A 19070-nucleotide genomic window follows, 5' to 3' on the forward strand; every position below is an offset into this window, starting at 1 on the left:
CCGCGCCCGCGCCCGCGCCCGCGCCCGCGCCCGCGCCCGCGCCCGCGCCCGCGCCCGCGCCCGCGCCCGCACCGGTGACGCGTCCGCAGTCACAGCTGCGCGCCGCCGCGGAAGGAAGCGCAGCCTCGAGGCTCCGCGGCCCCCGGTAGCCCTCCGCGCGCGCACCGCCGGCTCTGACCCGGGGAGGGGGGCGGCAGACCCCGGGGCGGGCGCGCTGACCCGGAGTCCGAGCCTCCGAGGCCCAGCCTGGGCTCCGTGGGGAGGCGGCCGGCCGGCGGGGGCGCCAAGCTCTCCGGAGAGCGAGCTCTGGCCAAGCCTCGCTCAGAACGAGGAGCAGCCACGCTCCTCTGCAAAACTGGTGTTTCTGACCCAGCCAGCATCTCGGGCCGGGCCCTGGGGACCGCCCATCCGGCGCCAGGGAGACCGCTCGGAAGAGAGTGTGTCGGTTCTCTGCCGCTGCAGAGCAAACTGCAACCAGGGGCCCCGGGGTGTCCGTCCCTGGGCGCCTCCCCTCAGCTCAGTCCTGGGATCCCCTTTCTGCAGGAAGCCTGCTTCTACCTCTTCCTCTCCCCCTGCTTGTGATCCTTCTCTCCCTGTGTCTCTATCCAATAAATACATGAATCTTAAAAAAAAAGATATTATGAAAACTTGGTGGCTTAGAAAGACAGCAAACCTGGATGAATTCATACCATTTCTGTGGGTCAGGACTACCAGACAGGATCAGCCAGGGGAATCTGGCTCAGGCCCCCTCCTGAGGATGCAGTTAGAGTCTCAGCCAGGCTGGGGGACCCCTCTTGTGGCGTCACACGCCTGTGGCCAGCCAGCGGGGGCCTTGGCTGGATGGACGGCTTCCACTTCTTTGCAGCCTGGCAACCGGGTCCCAAGAGCCAGTGTCTCCAGTGAGCAAGACAGCAAAGCAGCATTTTCAGGGCCAAGCGTTGGAGGGTCACATAGGACCCTAAGCCTTCCCAGGTTCCAAGAGAAGGAGGCTGCCATGGAATTAGGGCTCTGACTTAAAGCTCTCATGGCAGATGAGGACGTGACTTGTCCTGGAAGCTGTTCCTGGAAGCTGGAGGCAGGTGTCCAGTCTGACTCTGGGCCAGAGCTTAGGCAGCTGGCCACTGAGAGCACATTTGCTGTCTGCAAATCCCAAACCCATCCTCTGACAAGGGGGCCACTCCAAACAGTGTGCTGGCGACTATTTCTGAAGTGAGTCAATCCCAGGGTGACTCTGGGGTCCTCTGTCCACACCTCCTGGCTCTGACTGCTGAGAAAATCCACATCCCAGGCCGCTCTAAGCATGAGTGAAGCTCTGCGGGTCTCCATGACGCTGGCAGCGTTTCCGGCCACCCTGTCCTAGCTCTCTCCCTAGAAGCCGCTCTGGAGCTCAGAGACAGATCAGATCCCTGGTGGAAGGTGCTGTAGTGAAAGACATACTGGAACTGCATGGGGCTGGCGAGTCCTGCTTCTGCCCCGGGCCAGCTGTGTGACCCTGGGCAAGTCACTTAACTGTTCTGAGCCTTGCTTTTCTTCTCTTCGATGGGAGGATTTGCCATCCGTCTGGGCCAGAATCTGGGGGGCACTGGTGGAAACGGACCCCCAGCTGATCCGGGTGGGGCAGGAACGTGCTGCCCCTCAGCAGGCCAGTCTGAGCTCAGGGCTCGGGACTAGGCCCCTCCTACGGTGATTCCTCTGGCCTAGTTCCTTTGTGTCATCTCATTCCCAGGTGGCCCCAGCCCTCGTGGTGGCACAGGGGTCACCGGCCGTTCCTGGCTCCCACGCCACCCACTCAGCAGCTCGAGAAAAAGTCAAATGTCAACAGAAGTCTCGGGACGGAGTCTCCCTGGCCAGCTCAGGCCCCGGCCAATGTTGGGCTCCGACTCGTAACAGTCACCATATCATGACAGCTGAGCTGGTGACCCTGTGCTGCCCCACCTCTCTGAGCAGCCCCCCACACACCTGCACGTGCCCAGCTGAGCCCCGCCCTACGGCCAGGCCCCAGGCCCACCACCTCCTGTTTTCCGCCAGTCCAGGAGGGCATCGCCATAGGCTGCGTCCGGATGGCTCCCTGCTTCCTGTTGGCCCGAGGAGAGAGAGAGAAGGAAAGGGTGGAGGTGGAGGGTGGAGGGTGGAGGGTGGAGGTGGAGAGGGGAGGTAGAGGCGGAGGTGGGGGCCTCACACCTCTGCTCCTTCTTGGACCTGCATGTTCTGGGAGTGGCTACATCTTTGCTAAGGCAACAGCTCCAAAAATGAACCCTTCCACCACTGCGGGCTCATCAGGCCCCTTGCCTCCCCACCCCCACCCCAGCCCAGAGCTGCTGCTTGGGCCTAATCCTGCTGCCTAGCGGCTGAGCACAGACCCCTCCCATTCTTCTGAGCTGACTCTTTGTGGCTTCTGCCCCCGAGGTCTTAATTGACCAATTCCCTTGGCTTCACCCCTGAATGGAATCCAGAATGATCTGAGGACTTCTGCCACTGAAATGCATGACTTGGTGGCAGGGTCAGGACACAACTGACACACCCTCCCATCTTGGAACACTGCTGCCTCCCAGTGTGGAAGGAGGGGGCTGTTTCTCTCGTGTCCTCTCCGTCCCCAAAGAGACCAACATCGGCTCTTCCAGATTTCAGCAGTAGCTAGGTTACCATGGTAATGCCCATTATCCTTGCCTAACAGGAGATGAATCAGGAGCTAAAAATAGGCCTCCAGAGTGGGTGGGTGGGTGGATGGACGAATGCATGGATGGACGGACGGACAGAGAGATGGACAGGTGGACAGGTAGATGACTGGATGGGAATAGGTGGATGGAGGGAGGGAGGGAAGGCTGGATGGACGGATGTGTGGTTGGATAGATCGGTGGATGGACGGATGGATGAGCGAGTAGGTGGGAGGGCCTAGATTTACGGTCAGAACAGCTGGTTTTTCCTAGACAAGCTATTGCTGGGGAAATCTCAAAAGGACACACCCCCCCACAGGGCTGGGCGGCTTTGGCAGGGGTGCTCCAGACAGCGAGTAGCATGGTGGGTCCCTGTAAAGCTGAGTTGCTGGTTAAAGGCACCCCAGTCCCTGCCTGGTAGCCTCTCCCCTCCCTGAGTCAGGAAGGCAGATTTCAGGCGGTGGACCACAGGAGGCCAAGGAGTGGCCCCTCAGGGTGTGGGGGCAGTTGCTGCAGCCCTGGCCCTTCCTTGGGTGGAGCACCGCCTCCTGCCACCCCTGCATTCCTGAGAGAACCCTTCCTTGCTGGATCTAGGAGACTGTCCCCATGTGGGGGTGGGAGGGGGCAGACTCACCTGCCTCACCCCTCCAGAGGGGTGCAGTGCTCTGCTGCAAGGGTGGGGAGGCCACAGCAAAGGCACAGACTGCTCGAGGACGAAATGACACTTTATTATGCCTCAGCCCCCAGCCGCAGACCCCACAGATCCCGGCGCGGGGGTGGGAGCGAGCAGGGAGCGGGAGGAATCTTGGCTGTGGGTCGGGGGTCTGGGGCATCTCGGGGTCTCCTCCACAACTGGAGGGCAGCCTGGTGTCCTTCTTCAGTGGAGGTCAGGTGCAAAGCAGAAATCCCCCAATCCCCAAGCGCCCCTCAGGAATCCCTTCCCCACATGGTTCCACACCGGCCTGGTGGGGGCAGGGCCAGGCTTGGGGGGCCACCGCCAGCACCCCCACACCTTCAGCGCCTGTTTTGGGGATCACCAGGCCCGGATCTGTTCATCCTTCAGCCCTGGGGATCCCGGGTCTGGTCTAGGCAGCAGGCTCACAGGACCATAGGGGTGGGCCGGGGTGGGCACAGGAGGGCTTGGGAAGGTGGGGGTGGGGGTGTAGCGGGGAGCTAAGGGACCTTGAGGGTGCTGGGGACAGAGCCTGGCTGCACTCCCGGCGGCCCGGCGGTCTCCGGGGGGCCGGCCTCCCGGTCATGGGCGACGCCGCCTCTGGGAGGCAGCTCCCTGTAGCTGTAGTACTCCACCAGCTGCTGGGGCACCTCGGCTAGCACGCACTTGGCCAGCGCCGCCGGGGACGCCTTCAGAGTGGGGACAGCGGGGTTACAACTGGGCGCCCTCCGGGCCCTCCAGCCCCCAGCCCATCACACCCCAGCCTCATCCTCTGGAGGTGGGGCTCCATCCTCTAGGGGAGGTGGACTCTGTCCCACAGCTGACCAGTAAGTCTCCTGGTGGCCAGGAGAGCCCTGGTAGGGGGCCCAGACCCGAGAAGACGAGACTGCAGTGCCCCCCCGCTGCCGGCCCGGGGGCCTGTCCCGAATGGCACCTGCACCCAAGTGGCCCTGCCCCCCTACCCAGGCACACAGGGCAAGTCTGAGGCAGGAAGGAGGTGGGCGCCCCTCCCCCCATAAAACCCCGTGAGTGTGTCCACAGGTCATGAATTTCCCTCCTGTATCTCACAAAGGGTCTGAAAGTGCCTGGGGAGCCCGCTGTGCTGCCCTCCCTCCCATGGGTGAGTTCAATATTTTCATGATAGGAAGGTTTCCAGGCGCTTCCTGCTCCGGGGGCAGGCAGGCCCTGGACAGCCCCCCGCCCCCGCACTCACGCTCTTGAGCTCCCGGAAGGGCACAAACTGCACGATGTCGCGGAGAGCCGGCTCGCCCCGCGGGGAGCGCAGGACGCCGTCATCCCCGTCCAGGGTCTGCATGTCTGTGAAGTCGGCGTTGCCCACCCCCACGATGATGATGGACATGGGCAGATGGGAGGCGCGCACGATGGCTTCCCGCGTGTCGGCCATGTCGGTCACCACGCCGTCGGTCAGGACCAGCAGGATGTAGTATTGCTGCGGGCACAGGGACAGGGTGGGCAGGGCGGCCCCGCCCCCTCCTCAGGCCCCCCAGGTCGCCTGGGGACCCTTGAGGGCCGCATCTACGCCCCAGGCAGCTGCAAGTCCCCCAACCCGCTCCCCTCCCGTAGACTGCCTGGTCGCCACCGCAGGCCTCGGGCGCCCGCGTCTCGGGAACTGTTGTGGAAGTGTCACACGTCACAACCACAGGGCGTCGTGAGCTCACTTCCCGGGCTGGATGCTTCCCCCCACTCCCAGCCTGTCCCGCCTCTGCCTCGATCCCATGGAGCCTGGGTCCAAACCCGAGTCTGAGGCCTGAGAAGGAGAGTCCTGGGGGCTCTCAGTAGGCGGCGACTCCTGCACCCTGATCTGAGGAAGTTCTGAGCAAGGACGCCCTCCGCCCAGCCTGGCCAGGGGCTCAGCACGTCAGCACAAAGACAGATGGGGACTAGTCCCAAATAAAAGTCTGTTTCCTTTGTTAAAAAAAACAAAAACAAAAACAGGGGTTGGGGGGGCTGAGTGGCTCTGTCAGGTGAGCGTCTGACTCTTGGTTTCCGCTCAGGTCATGGTCTCAGGGCCGTGAGAGTGAGCCCTGTGTCAGGCTCCGTGCTGGGCGTGGAGTCTGCTGGAGAGTCTCTGCCCCTCACTCACCCCTACCACCGCATTCTCTCTCTCTCTCAAAAAACACCTGAAAAAACAAAAAAACAGGGCAGCTGGCTGGTTCAGGCATGCAACTCCTGATCTCAGGGTCGTGAGTTCAAGCCCCACATTGGGTGTAGAGATTACTTACAAAATAAAATCTTTAAAAAACAAACACAAAAAATCCCCCAAAATGGCACCTGGTTGGCTCAGTCGTTAGGCGTCTGCCTTCGGGTCAGGTCATGGTCCCAGGGTCCTGGGATCAAGTCCCGCATCAGGCTCTCTGCTCAGCAGGAAGCCTGCTTCTCCCTCCCCCACTCCCTCTGCTTGTGTGCCCTCTCTCGGTGTGTCTTTGTCAAATAAATAAAAAAATAAAATCTTTTTTAAAAATCCCAAGAACAGAACTACTAAAAATCAGTATAAAAAACCTGGACAAGAGAAAACATAAAGGAGAAAAAAGAAGACCCTGGCCCAGTGGGCGCCAACACTGTGACACCAACAATGACACCATTGGAAAGACCAATGGGCACCCAACGAGGTCACCTTTGCCTAGAGGCCCCAACCACCCCCTCCCCATCTCCCCCTCTGAGCCCCAGACCCATGGGAGGAGTGACCGTGCACAGGGCAGTCTGAGGACCCCTGGCTAGACCCAGCTCTCAGCCCCGTGGTCATGGCCCTCCTCGGGAAAGCCCTCACGCCCTCCTCCTGCCCCTCCGACTAGGTCCGGGGTGACCTCAGCTCTGCTACTCAAACACGGAGCTCCGTTGCTGTGAGCACGGGGCCTCCCTGGACTAGGAAGTGGGTAACTGTGGTCCGGCCCCAGGAAACCATGTGTGACTTGGGATGAAGTGACGCCGCTTTCCTTCGGACAGAAAGAGAGGGGAAAGGTTGGGTGGGGAGCACGGAGAAGTAGGTCCCAGGTCAGCCCAAGCACCTCCCCACCGTGCCAACACTGCTCTGCAGGAAGCAAGCTGAGAGCCCACAGAAACCCCTATGGGAGGGCATTCTGGTGACGACGGGGGCTCAGAGCACCAGGGAGGACAGAGGCAGACACGAGTGCCTCCTGCGGACCTCCCCCCACCTCTGTTTACAGGAACCAGAAGACAAGACTGTGGTGAATGCTCTTAAGCATCCCGGCAGCAGCCTCGAGACCGGGAGACCCTGCAGGACACCCCCTCCTCCGGCCAGACAGCAGGGGAAGGCGGGGACACAGCCACCAATCACACGGGGGCCATTTCACCCCAGTCCTGCCGCTACAGCCATCAGGACGTGCATTAGCCAGCCGGACACCGAGAGATGTCCCGTTCACTGTTCCGACAGTGAGGGAACTGCTGTGGTCTTTTAGGTGTGCTCACGGCACGGTGGCTCTGTTTTCTCTCTTCTAGAGGTTTATACGGACATTTACAGATGAAATTATGTGTCTAGGATATGCCTGCTGTCCTTGATTCTCGACTGGGTCCTGTGCCAGAAATAGCAGTGCTATGGGATTATCACTGGGGAAGTGAATGAAATTGGAACGTATTCTATAAATTCAGTGAAACACGGATTCTAAATTACATTTCCTGACATTGATATTTGTGCTGTGTTTGTGTCAGAGAACGCACAGGTAGCAGGAAACACACAGCAGAGTCTTAGGAAATCACAGGGCGAGGGGCTGCATGCAGCCCTGGTGTCGGGGCCGCTGTGCCTAGGCGAGAGAGCATAAACCGTGGGGTGGCCCCAACAGGGTGAGGGGCCATCCAGGCGGCTGGAGTTTGGATCATGGCAAGTCCCAAGGACAGAGCGAAGCTGAGGGGCCCTACAGGTCAGGAGACCAGGACACCAGGCAGATCCAGCGACCAGAGGCAAATGTAGACACACGTGGAAGGGGTTGAGATCAGAAGGGGTCTCCTTCAGCGCCCTGGGCTTGAAGCCCAGCTGTGCTTGGGCACAGAATCCTTGCTGTTGGAGGTTGGCAGCTAGCTCTCAACTGCTTCAGAAGTCACAATAACACACACATGTGAGGGGAGGGGAGGAGGACACAGGTCAGGGAGGAGGGCAGGGAGGAGGAGAGGCTTGGGAGGAAGCGGGAAGCAAGTCAGAGTCGGGTGAGCCCGGGTGAAGACGGACCTCCCTTCCGTAAGTGTGGGCTCTTTTACAAAATAGACAGTAAAGCAACGGGCCGTTGGGCACACAGGAGCACAAACAGCCACAGACATGTGAAGGTAAAGCAGGGAGGTGCCTGGGGCTCCGGCGGTGAGGCGCCCGCCTCCCTCGCGGGCCGTGATCCCAGGTCCAGGCCTGAGCTGGGCTCCGTGCTCAGCCGGGACCCTGCTTCGCCCTCGGACTCTCCCCCTCACTCCTCTCTCTCGCTCTCTCATAAACAAAACATAAAAAAAAGGAAAGGAAAGGAAAAAGTAAAGCAGATTGAAACCTTCAGCACAATATTATTTGTGAAAAATATAGAAACAAAAAAAGATATTCGTGCAGCAGACAGCTGCCTGTAGGGAGGGCTCCGGGCAAACCTGCCCCCGGGGGTGTGGCCCCGCGGGGGCGAGGACACCTGTGCCTCTAGGCTTTGGGGCCCTCCTGCAGCCCTCAGTGCCCCCCAGCTCTGCGCCTACCTGACCTCCGTGCCCCCCACACCGCAGCACGCGCCACGGTCCCCTGCACCCACTGCCCGCAGCACCGCCCGCCCCGGTACCTACAGAGGCCTCCCCGCTGTGCTCCTCTGCCGCGGCCATGCGGGCCACCTTGGAGATGATGGGGGCCACGTTGGTGGGGCCGTAGAGCTGGACCCTGGGCAGGCAGTTCTGGTAGGCCTCCACCACACCCTGGATTCCTGCGGGGGAAGGAGGGTGAGCCTGGCCCGGGGGCACCCCCACCCCCGGCCTGCCTCAGGCCTTACCTTCACACTCATCGTCCTCAGGGTTGAAGTTGATGGCGAAGTCGTGGGACACCTGGGTGAGCGCAGAGGCAGTCAGCTTGGCCACCCGTCCAGGAACCCCCCCACCTCCTGGGAGAGGTAGATTTGCAGCCCCTGGGGCCCCCGCGGGGACAGAGCCTCGTGGAGGGAGGCACCCGGGAGAGAGGGCAGGCAGCTAGCCCCTCAGCCCTACAGCCAGGGCGTCTGAGTCACATACACCAGCACAACCCTCCCGCCACCATGTTCTTCCGCTGTGCGCCACTAGGAGATTCCAGACTCATTCCTCTCCTGACACAGACACAGAGTTTTCTTGAGATCTCCAGAGGTCACTGGTGCTAGGTGACCAAGGTCAGTCCCTCTGGCTGGAAGCTCAGGGTCGCTGGGTTCCCAGTAGTGGGAGGACCCAGGACAGCCTCTGCTGGGGACAAGCAGCATGGCCCAGGAGGCCCCAGCAGGGGCAGGGGGGTGGGGTCCCAGGCCCCAGGCCCTCCTACCTCATACTTGGGAGGAATTCGGGCTCCAAAGCCCAAAGCAGAAAACCTCTTGTCGCTGGAAGAGAGGCGGCCGCATCACACAGGGTCCACGGTTTCCCTGGGGGTGGTGCGCTTTGGGACGACACCCACCAGAGCCGGGACACCCAGGCTCCATTCCACCACTTCCCTGGGTGCCCGGCCCTGCTCTGAACCACACCGGGGACACAGAGGCACGGGGCCATGAGGAGGACACAGGCCTCCAGGTAGGAACAGAGCCGACTCCAACCCTGGGGCCACAGCCTGACCCTGGGAAGCCCTGGCCTCCTGTCTTTGGGACCTCAGCTCTCTGCCGCCCACCCCCTTACAGAGGGGTCTACCCCTCCTTGGCTTCAGTTTACTGGTCTGTCAAGTGGGCCACCCTCCATGTTTGTGTGAAGGGTGAGGGGGACCACGTGAAGAAAGGCCAGCCCCACCTCAGTATATGGGGGACTCTGACCCTCCTCCACCTCAGGGGCCGGACTGCCCGTGGGGATCAGCCACGCGGGGACACCCGGGCAGGCCTGTGCAGCAAGCCCTGCCCACCGCGGCCCGGACCCTGCCAGCCGTCCTTGGGCCGGTGGATACAGCCATGATGCCTGCTCCCCGGGCCCAAGACTGAGCTGGAGGAAGAGAGGCCGGGGAGGCCGGGGAGGCCGGGGGGGCCGGGGGGTCCGCACCTGTCGTAGTCCTGGCAGACCTCCCCCACGGCCGCCAGAGCCTGCAGGTACTCATTCGGCTGGAAGGGGCTGAGGTAGTGCAGAGAGCAGCTGTTGCGGGGGTCCCCGTTGGAGGCCGTGAAGTCGATGGCCACCTGCAGAGACCCTGGCTCGTGAGCTGAGGCCCCTCCCCCCGGGCTCCACGGGCGTCCAGAATCCCCATTGACAGGTAAGGGCTGAGAGCTGTGGGGAACTGCTGGCGGGGAGTGCCAACGAGGGCCCGGCTCTGTGACGGTGTGGAGGACAGAGGGCGACCTGTGCTGACCAGCACACCGGGATGGCGCTTGGACCCTCAGGAGGAAACCAGCCCCCACCCCCAGGGGACACCATCCCTGAGCCCACAGCACAGGTCCCATGGACCCACGACCCTAGGGCAGGGGCGGTGGCAGGGGACCCAAGGCCAAGACCAGGCCCACCCTGTCTCTGCGGCCGCCCTGCCTGGGCTGGGGTCCCCATGTGTCACCCCTGCCCCTGCCCCTGCTGGGACACTTCCCTTAGGCCCCTCTGGCTGCTGCTCGCCAGCGACATGAACCCACACATCCACAAAGGATCAAGGAGGTGACACAAAGGCTCTCCAGGCCAGGCCACCGCAGCTTGGTCTTGTGGCCTGTGGCATTGTCACTGGCGGGAACAAGTGTCATTCTGCTCCCTTCTCACATGTCTTCATGTCACTGCTTCTGCTGGGGCTGAGTCGTGCTCCAGCCCCTCCTGGGGGGAACCTCTGTGCCCAGAGCCCAGGCAGGGGTGTGTGAGCCCTCCGGACCTTGCAGAAGGGCCTTAGTCCGCCCACATATGCACAGGGGCCCCCGTCTGTCCGCGTGGGGAGGGCACCCAGGCTCTGCGTGGTGGGGTGGGGAGTGGGGGTCCCGGGCACGCACCGTGAAGTGGATCTGACAGCCGCCCATGATGTAGTCCAGGAACGAGTGAACCCTGTAGAACTTCCAGGCAGGGGCGTCGGCAGGGCCCACCCAGGGCACCCCACGCCCAGACACGGAGCCTGAAGCCCCAGGGATGCACCTTCCAGCGTAGCTGCCTGGGGCCCAGGGTAGCTGCCTGGGGTGGCCTGACCCCCAGCATCCCCGCAACTTCCCTTCTCGGACTCCTCCTGCCCTCCATCCCTCCCCCAAGGACTGGAGACCCTGGGCCTCTGGGGTTGGGGGCCTTTGAGGGTCCATCTGATAAGGGGGACTCCCAGGGAAAGCGTGCCCCCTGACTGTTGGCTCTCTGCAGAGTTTAGGTAGGTGTGGGTCCCTGACCCACTGAGGGTGAGTGGGGGCCGCAGCTCACCTTCAGGTCTGCCAAGATCACCACCCCAGAGTTCTTGTAATGACGCTTCTTCTGCTTGTACTTGGCGTTCACACAGTCCCACTGGGCCTGGGGGACAGGGATAGGCAGAGACACCCCCCCAGAGCACCAGTACCCAACACCCACCACAAGGGGACAGGGGGCCTCAAAACCCCAGCCCTGAACAGCATTTTTCCAGGAGTGACGAGGTGACTGATGTCCCCGTCTGGCCACCTGGCCGGCATGGTGGTCAGTCTTCTCAGGGCCAGCGCTCTGCCTGCCCACGTGGCTCCTCCCCGAGAACCTTTTGCCAACTGGCGATTTTACCCAGTTTCCTCCCTGTTCTCAGGCAGGGGGGAGGACGGTGCCCAGCTCACCTGGTCCTCCTGGAAAGCTTTCTGCATCTCCTCAAAGGTGGTGGAGAATTCCCCAATGAAATCGTGCTTTCCTCGGGAGTCATGATCCCAGACGAGGCACTGGGGAGCCCAGGCCCCCTCAGCCCGCCTGCCCGCCTGGGCCCCTGCAGCAGGCCTCCCCCACCCCCACCCCCACCTGCCTGGCGGCCCGCCGGCCCCACCTTCAGAGGCCGCGTCTCCTCGCAGCTGCAGAGGTTGCACAGGGACACCTTGAAGGGCTCCCACACGGGACTGAGGTTGTTCTTCACCACCTGGGGGCGGGCGCAGGGCAGGCTGGCCGGTGCTGCTCCCGGAACCACCTCCAGAGCGTCCCCACATCCCTGGGCCACCTGGAACCCTGTTCTTTAAATAGCCTCTTTTTTTTTTTTCCTTAAACCGATTAATTTATCTCAAGAGGAAACTGTGTCACTGCTCTAACCTCACCTGCGAGCAGGGACAACGAAACACAGCTGGGGGCTCCAGCGACAGGCACCCGGCCTGGTCTGGGCTCCCTGCTGGGAGGGAGGTGGGCGCTGGGAGGACACGGGGGAGGGACTGGAGGGACTGTTCCTGTCCCAGAGCACTGCAGGGTACGTCAGGGAGCCCTCACCTCCGTCCTGTACACCAGCTGCTCACTCCGATCGTCATTGACCCGATAAAGCTCCAGGAAGGGGTCTGACTTGCTGAAGAGGTCCTGGAGAAGCGGCGGCCATGCTCGTTGCGCGGAGCGGGAGCGGCCTTGGCCCGGCTCTGCCGCTTCCCCGCCGTGCTCTCCACCCCCACGGAGCCTCCACCTCCTATGCTATGAAATGAGGGCAGGAGCCTCTCGGAGGGAACTGAGGCCTTGCCCTCCCCTCTCGAGCCTTCACTGGCTCCCCAGTACCCTTCCTGGAACTCTCAGTCCTAGGCCCACCCTCTCTCCGGCCAAGCTAAACTCCCTCAGCTGCTGTCCCTGCTCCTCCTCCCCAGGCTCCAATCTCCCAGGCCAGCGGAGGCAGCAGGAGACACCTTCCAGCAGGTCAGACCCCTGGCCCGTGTGCTCCCACCCCATGGGAGAGTCGACAGAGCCAGGCTCAGAGGCCATCCCTCCACTATCTGGATGGCAGCCTCCCCGAGCACATGTCCCCATCGTTGAACAGAGATTTCAGGAAGGGACCCAGCCCTCAGGAAGAACTCAGCTATGAGCCAGTGACTGGGACAGCAGGGATAGGAGCAGCCTGCCTGGGGTGGCCCTCCCCAGCTCCAGGCCCCTCTCACTCCAGGCAAAGCTTGTTTCCCTGAGGCTGATCTGTCTGGAGAGGCTCTGAAGGGGGAGGGTCATCCCGGCCAAACCCCCCCAGCCACGGGCACCCACCACGCACCTTGTCGTCCAGCTTCCGGGCCCTGAAGGAGAGCTCCACGTAGCCGTTGTTCCCGGAGATATCCTCAGCGATCACCTGGGAAGGGAAGCCACAGCATCGAGCTCCGGGACCCCCGAAGGCAGCCTGGGGCCTTGCCCCTCCCTCTTCCAGGATGGGCCTCTCCGAGCCAGGAGAAGGAAGGAGGGGGTGGGCGGGGGGCTGGGGGGCCGGGTGGGAAGGCAGGCAGCCTCACCGTGATGGTGGACTTGCCAGCGTTCCGGCCAAACTTGAGCAGCAGTGCACGGGTCATCTTTTTCTGGGCCACAATCTGGAAGTCAGAACAGTCAGGGAGTGGTCAGCTCCTGCCCCCTGGGGACCCTGACCCTGCCCTCAGTCGCCCTGGGCAGCCCGGCTCAGCCAAACCTGAGCCCCAGGGCCCCACAGCCCCGGGCCCTCTCTGGAGACACTTGGCCACCTGATGGACGTCCCTCTGTGTGGCTGTGACCCCTGGCTCAGTTGGGGGCCCTCTGGTCCACGGCTTCTGGAGCCCGCCCATCGCCCATGCACTGGGGGAGGACGAGGCAGAAGCAGCTCCCGCACCCCAGACCAGACACATGCCCGGTTCCTCTGTGGCCCCTGCTGGTCCCCAGGCAGGAGGTGCTTCAAGCCCCTGAGCACCATGAGGCCAAGGGGGTTCCCGGGCCTGCCCTGGGCTCCCTGGCTGCCCGGAAGCTGGCGGAGGGCTCGAGAGCGAGAACCGAGACACCAAACAAGCTCCCCACCACCCCCGGAGTTCGTACAAACAGTGCTGCTCCCTGGACATCCGTGGGGCTCACCCTCCCTGTGGGCCCGTCCCCACGCCTGCCCACCCGGGCCTCCCCCTCCTCCTCGCCGGGCCCTCATTCGGACCCACAGAGCCCTAGCTGGGGCCGGTGAGTTGACCCCAGGAAGCTGTGTCTGGCGCTCAGGGGGGTGGGCGCCCTGGTCTGCAGAAAGGGTCGGTCGGTGAGGACAGCCCCTCACAGCCGCCAAAGGCTCCCAACTTGGGACTCCACCCACCGCAGGCCTGGGAAGACCTGTCACTGTGGTGACCGGACGCTGCCTCATCGGAACTCACCCAGCCCCAGGTCTGCGGGCTCTGGGAGCGGGAGGCGGGCTGGAGCTGCGGTGACTGCGGCGGAGCTGAGTCCGCACAGCAGACAGGATATTCCCAACCCTCACACGCTCGTGGGGCTGCCAGCTCCCAGCTCCCGAGCACGAGCATATGGGACCCTTCCCTGCACCTGCGGCAGCCCACACAGGCTAAGGGGTGGGAGGCGGAGGGAGGCCACGACCCGAGCCTCCCCGGGCTCTCCCACTGGTAGGCTCCACTTCTGGGTCTAACCTATGAGGAAAAGTGGGATGGCTGGTTTGTGAACCCGTTAAGGTCCATCAGTGCTTTCTTCTCTGTCCCCAACCACCCCAAGGTGGCCAATGCTGGGAGTTTCAGGCAGAGCTCAGCAACTTGCTCCAGGTCCTGGATTTACGGGGGGGGGCGGGGGCATACCTTGAGCCCTGATGGCAGCCGGCCCCGTGAGTCTGCGGGTGGCCGGCTCCAAGGAACTTCTCATCGTCTAAAGTTCCCCTGTCTACCTAGACACGCGTGTGCTCATACCTGCTTTGTGCGTGTCCAAGCATGCTCTGTACCCTCGTCCGTGGACCTGTGCCCGTGCGTGCATGTATGTCTGTGCACACATGGCAACACATGTGTGTCACGCCTGTGTCTGGGGTGTGTGCTATCCTCTCCCACGCTCAAGAAGGGCAGGTGGGAAGCCACCAGCGGGGGAGTCCTGCTCTGCCGCCGTGCCCGTCCTTAATCTCAGTGCTGTCATCTGTAAAATGGGGGACCAGCTCCTAACCAGACAGCAATGGGGATGAGTCACGCAGACATCATGTTGGGTAAGAGAAACCGGACACAAATGGGAACACGCCGTGTGCTTCGTGAACAGGAAGTTCTAGAACAGGCCAAGCTTGCATGAGTTGGCTAGAGAAGAGGGGGGTTGGGGGGTTGAAGACATCTCCCGTGGGAGCTGGGAGATGGTCATGCACACAGGTACCTAAACTGGTCGGCACCCACCATGAGCTCTGCACGCATGACTGCACGTCAGTCACACTGGAAGGGAAGCACCATCCCTCATGAGCCGAGGGGGAGGGAGGTGGCTGGACGAGCCCGGCACATAGCTGGACGGCCAGCGCCCTCCTGCGCTGCTAAGGGAAGAGCTATGGGACAGGACATCATCCCAGGGCCGCAAATGGCGTACCTCTGTCCCTCTGGGGACAGCAGCCCTCGACGGGCTGGTCCATCTGCCGCAGGGAGAGACAAGGGTGCTTTCACGCGGCAACGTGGAAGGGCTGACTCAGGTCACGAAAGTGAAAAAAGCAAGTGCAGAACAGTATGTAGTTTGTGTTGTTAAAACACACACACACAGAGAAAAAGTACACTCATTTCCTTGCGTGAGAGCACAGAACCCGGGGACGGGCAAGAGGCAGGTGTTCCATACCACGCCTTTCCAAAGGTTGAATTACAGGACTGCTCTACCCAGTTCAAAATTACATAATTTTAAAACTCACTAATAAGGGATTTTTAAGAGCAAGCACTCTGGAGACAGGCAGAGCGGACGCTCGTCCCAGAGGGAGCTCTGAGGTACCATGGTCGGCTCTCGGTTAGGCCGTCCCCCAGCCCTCAGCGCTGGCCCGGGTATGCCTCCCCCCACCCGGGCCTCTCCTCCTGAGGGGACAGGTGCTCACCTGCCCCAAGGTGCACTCCATGCCCCCCAGGAAGTCATCATCCTGACAGCCAAGGCTGCAGGGTCCGTGGGTGTCATAGACCTCGAAGCGTAGCTTCTGGACCTCCTCGAAGTAGTAGTCGAGCGTGAAGACCTTGGAGAACACGGGGTGCAGGCTGCTTCTGACCACCTCCGTTCTGTCCACCTGCAGACAGCCCCGGCTGAGCAGACCCCTCAGGAGAGCTGTGCTCCCCCCATGCACTCCCCGGGCCCTGGGCACCCAGCTCGGGCCCACCTGCCCTCATGTGCTTCTGGCGAATTCGCATGCAGGCCATGCCCTGGGGAGACCCCCCTCCCCACCAACCCACACTCCAATCCTCAGGATTTCAGCTGCTGCGGGGTTGTCGGGAGCCCCGGGCACCCCCACCCTGAAAGAAATGCCCTCAGCCCTCGTGAGACCTAGGCTGCGGCTTCTTTGCCTCTGCTCATGTCAGGCCCACCACAGCCCACTCTATCCCTGTCACAGTTGGGGAAACTGAGGCTCAGAGAGGGGAAGCGTCCTGTGCAAAAGCAGTGCAAGTGAGGAACACAGTTGGCTCAGAATCCTGGGCCGGGCGAACCCTAAGTGGAGCTCTCTCCCCAGCTAGGCAGACTGGGAGACTGGGGCAGGTGTACACATCCCCCTGGGTTCAGCTCTCTCCTCCACCTGAGGCCCCCCTGCCCCCTAAAGCACAATCCAGGAGGGGAGGTAGATTTGCCATCCTCCAGGGTCCGCAAACTCCCACACCATCAGACGGAGGGTCTGGGTGGGCCACCTCCCCACCAGGGACATCAGCACTCGGGCTCAGACAAAGCAAGCCCCCCTCACAGAGCCTCCCAATGTCCCCATCACCACAAGCACACTGGGCTGAGGTGGCCCTTCCCTTCCTAGTTTGATGACCTTTAGGGTTCAGTCCCAGGAGGCTGCCGGTCAGGAGAAGGCAAGGAACAGTGCAAGGTCACAGCACGTGGGGGAGCAGAGCGGGTCTGGGGCGGCCGCCCATGGAGCCTCCAGGACTCTGAGCCCCTCACAGGCAGGGGCCCAGCCTGTCAGCCGCCCCCCCCACCAGGTCCCCAGCAGGGACCACTGGGGTCTCCCCCTCCCCCTCTGCCCCACCACCCCACCTAGGCACCCCTGCACGGCCACCACAGCCAGCCTGGGGAGGGATGCCTCAGTTCCACCACAGCTTCAACCCCCAGCCTCTCCCGCCCAAGCCAGGCACTTCTCGACCTTTCCAGGTGAGGCACACGTCTCACTGAGAGCACTTGGCATGGCGTAGAGTATCCTGAGCTGTGGCCACGAGGCCCACAGGAAGGGCTGGGCTGAGGCGTGACAAGGGGTGGCAGGCTGCGCAGGCACCCCGGCGACCCCTGGGACCCGAGAGTATCAGAGGGAGAAACAGGTCCTCGGAGCACACAAACCAGACCCCAGCTGTCCCAACCTGGCCACAAGTGCTGGGCTGAGCCTGGAGGCTTGTGCTAGCGTCAGCCACAAGAGCCCACAAGAGCACCGGCACAGGCTGGGAGCCCCCCAGGGCGGGTGAGAGACCAAGTCTGCAGCTCACCAGTGCCCAGCCTCAGTCAGCCGCTCCCCCCTCACCCAGCAGCCCTGCCTGGTCCTCCCCGCTCCCACTCGGGGATCGGAGGTGTGGGTGCCTCAGCCTGGTGGGTGAGGACCCGGCAGAGCAGTGGCCCTCCTGGTTGCCCCCCCAGGCCACAGGGGACCCGTGAGCCCAGGTCAGCCCTGCATTCCCCATTGGGTGCACCACGCTCTCCGGTACCCCCCACTCCCTTCTGCCTGCCTTGGTCAAGCCCCCTGCCAGCACCTCAAGCCTGGGAGCCTCAGTCCAGCACCTAACCCCCACCTGGGGGCCTGTCCCTGCCCCCGGGGTTGCTGCTCCCTCTCTCTACCCAGTGCTCCTCTCCATGGCCTCCAGTCCAGCACCCCCAACTCCTGGACACCGGTACCTAGACCTCGGAACCCAAGCCCTGACCCTGCCTTGCACCCTGCCCACCTCCTCTCTGGGTCCCCACTCAGCACCTGAGGGGGGGGAAACGGGGCGCCCCCCCCCGCCCCGCCCCTACCTGCACCCACTGGCTCTGGGACTGCAGCAGCAGCACCACGCTGGGGTCGGACTTGGTGAGCGGGTCGCGGTCCAGCAGGTGCCGGCAGCTGAGCCGCAGCTCCACCTTGGCGGCGCGGGGCGCGGGCAGCACTCCGCGGGGCGCCGCCGCCCTGCGCTCCGAGCCCGCGCTCATGGTCCCGGCGCCGCGCTCGGGGACCGGGCCGGGCGCGCCGAGGGGCCGCTGCCCGGTGCGCACCGCCGCCGCGTCGGGAACGATGGCCGGGCCAGGCGTGGCCGCGCTTCCCCGCGCCGCCGCCACACGTGGCTCCCGCGGCCGCCGCCACGCGGGGACTGCAGAGGGTGGCCGGGGAGGGGGGACAGGGGAGGGGACGGTGGAAGGGGCGAAGCCCGGGAGGGGGCGGGCAGAGGAGGGAGAGCCGGAGGGGCGGGGCCCGGGAGGGGCGCGGGCGGGGAGCGGTCTGCGGGAGGCGGGAGCCCGCTCTCGGTCCGGCTTTGCCCCTCGGGGCTGCCCGGCTTTGGCAGGGCTCGAAGTCCCCCCCCACCCCCGGAAGCTGGGGCCGAGAGGCTTGGGGCGGGCCCAGGCAGCGCCCTCCCGTGCTGTATGAGCCCCGCCGGCCCTCTGGGCAGCCTCAGGCCCCTCGGCTGCCCCCGGGCCTGGGAGCGGCCGTGCAGAGCCGCCAGGACCTTTGGCGATTTGAGGGGGGCCACTGGACCCCCAGTTTAGCACCAAATCCCCGTGTGCCTCCCCAATTCTCTTGGAACCCGTCTGGAGGGGCCGTTTGGTCAAACAGCACCTCGATCAACAAGCATTTCACAGGCACCTGCTGTGGACCAGGCTCCCCACCACGGGCTGGGGATAGCCCTGCCTGTCCTGGGTGCAGAATCCGACCTGGAAGCCCTGGGGGCCCTGCCGCCCCTATCCCAGCAGTCAGATGGGTAACAGGCCTGGGCTCCATGGAGGGGGACCCCAGATTCTCCCCAGGCCCTAGACAAGGGGCAGTGGAAGCTGAGTGGAAGAGGAGGTGTTAACAGAGGCAGAAGCCACCTCCCAGCCCATTCTCTTTGTCAACGTTTGCGGAAAAATAGGGCACAGTCCTGGCCGAAAGCCATAGCGGGAGGGGTCAAGAAAAGGGTTTGAGGGGAAGGGGGCCCAAGGACCAGGTCAGCAGAGACAGGCTCGCTGGTGTGCCGGGTTCTGTGCCCTTGGGCTGATCAGGGCTCAGCCTTGGCCTCCAGGACTGCAACAGAAGATTCTGGGGTCAGGACAAGTGTGCCCACCCCAACCTTGCCTAGCAGGTGTCAAGCAGCCAGAGGTCCCTCCGCTGCCTCTGCCAGGGAGTCCCTGTTCGTGGACAGCACCCCTGGTGGTGAGAGGCTGGGACTGCACCCCAGGCGCACCTGGAAGGCAAAGACCCTGAGCCCCGTTTGCAGAAACAGAAAATCCTTGCAGCCTGGCTGAGTTGGATGGACTCCAGCACACGGGCTTCCTTCCCAGGCACCGGGATAAAGAGGCAAGGGGCAATGAGACATACAGAGGGACATGAGGCCACTCAATGCCCCCATACTCTGCCTCATCCAGCCTCTGGGTTGCTCCTTCTCCGAAGCTGT

At 63.2% G+C, this 19070-nt stretch overlaps 1 protein-coding gene across 1 annotated transcript; it reads right to left on the reverse strand.

Annotated features, from left to right (window-relative positions):
- Positions 1-3816: 3816 nt before the first annotated feature.
- Positions 3817-17793, reverse strand: CPNE7 (copine 7). Its single transcript, XM_032853751.1, has 15 exons — positions 17461-17793; positions 15359-15541; positions 12825-12899; positions 12593-12667; positions 11842-11925; positions 11414-11503; positions 11214-11312; positions 10840-10926; positions 10431-10490; positions 9514-9647; positions 8819-8873; positions 8307-8358; positions 8107-8240; positions 4541-4777; positions 3817-4016 (listed from the first exon to the last, which is right to left on the reverse strand). The coding sequence occupies exons 1-15, from the start codon at positions 17632-17634 to the stop codon at positions 3828-3830; spliced, it is 1728 nt and encodes a 575-aa protein (XP_032709642.1). The 5' UTR covers positions 17635-17793; the 3' UTR covers positions 3817-3827.
- Positions 17794-19070: the final 1277 nt, after the last annotated feature.

The sequence above is a fragment of the Lontra canadensis genome, unplaced genomic scaffold (genome assembly GCF_010015895.1).
Source record: "Lontra canadensis isolate GAN:19392208 unplaced genomic scaffold, GSC_riverotter_1.0 scaffold8, whole genome shotgun sequence".
NCBI lineage: Eukaryota > Metazoa > Chordata > Mammalia > Carnivora > Mustelidae > Lontra > Lontra canadensis.

Coding starts and splice junctions, on each gene's coding strand:
- CPNE7 (XM_032853751.1), bottom strand. CDS start 17,634: ATGAGCGCGGGCTCGGAGCGCAGGGCGGCGGCGCCCCGCGGAGTGCTG. Junction 11,504..11,841: donor AGCTGGTGTACAGGACGGAG/GTGAGGGCTCCC, acceptor GCCCGCCCCCAG/GTGGTGAAGAACAACCTCAG. Junction 10,927..11,213: donor AAGCTTTCCAGGAGGACCAG/GTGAGCTGGGCA, acceptor CCTGTCCCCCAG/GCCCAGTGGGACTGTGTGAA.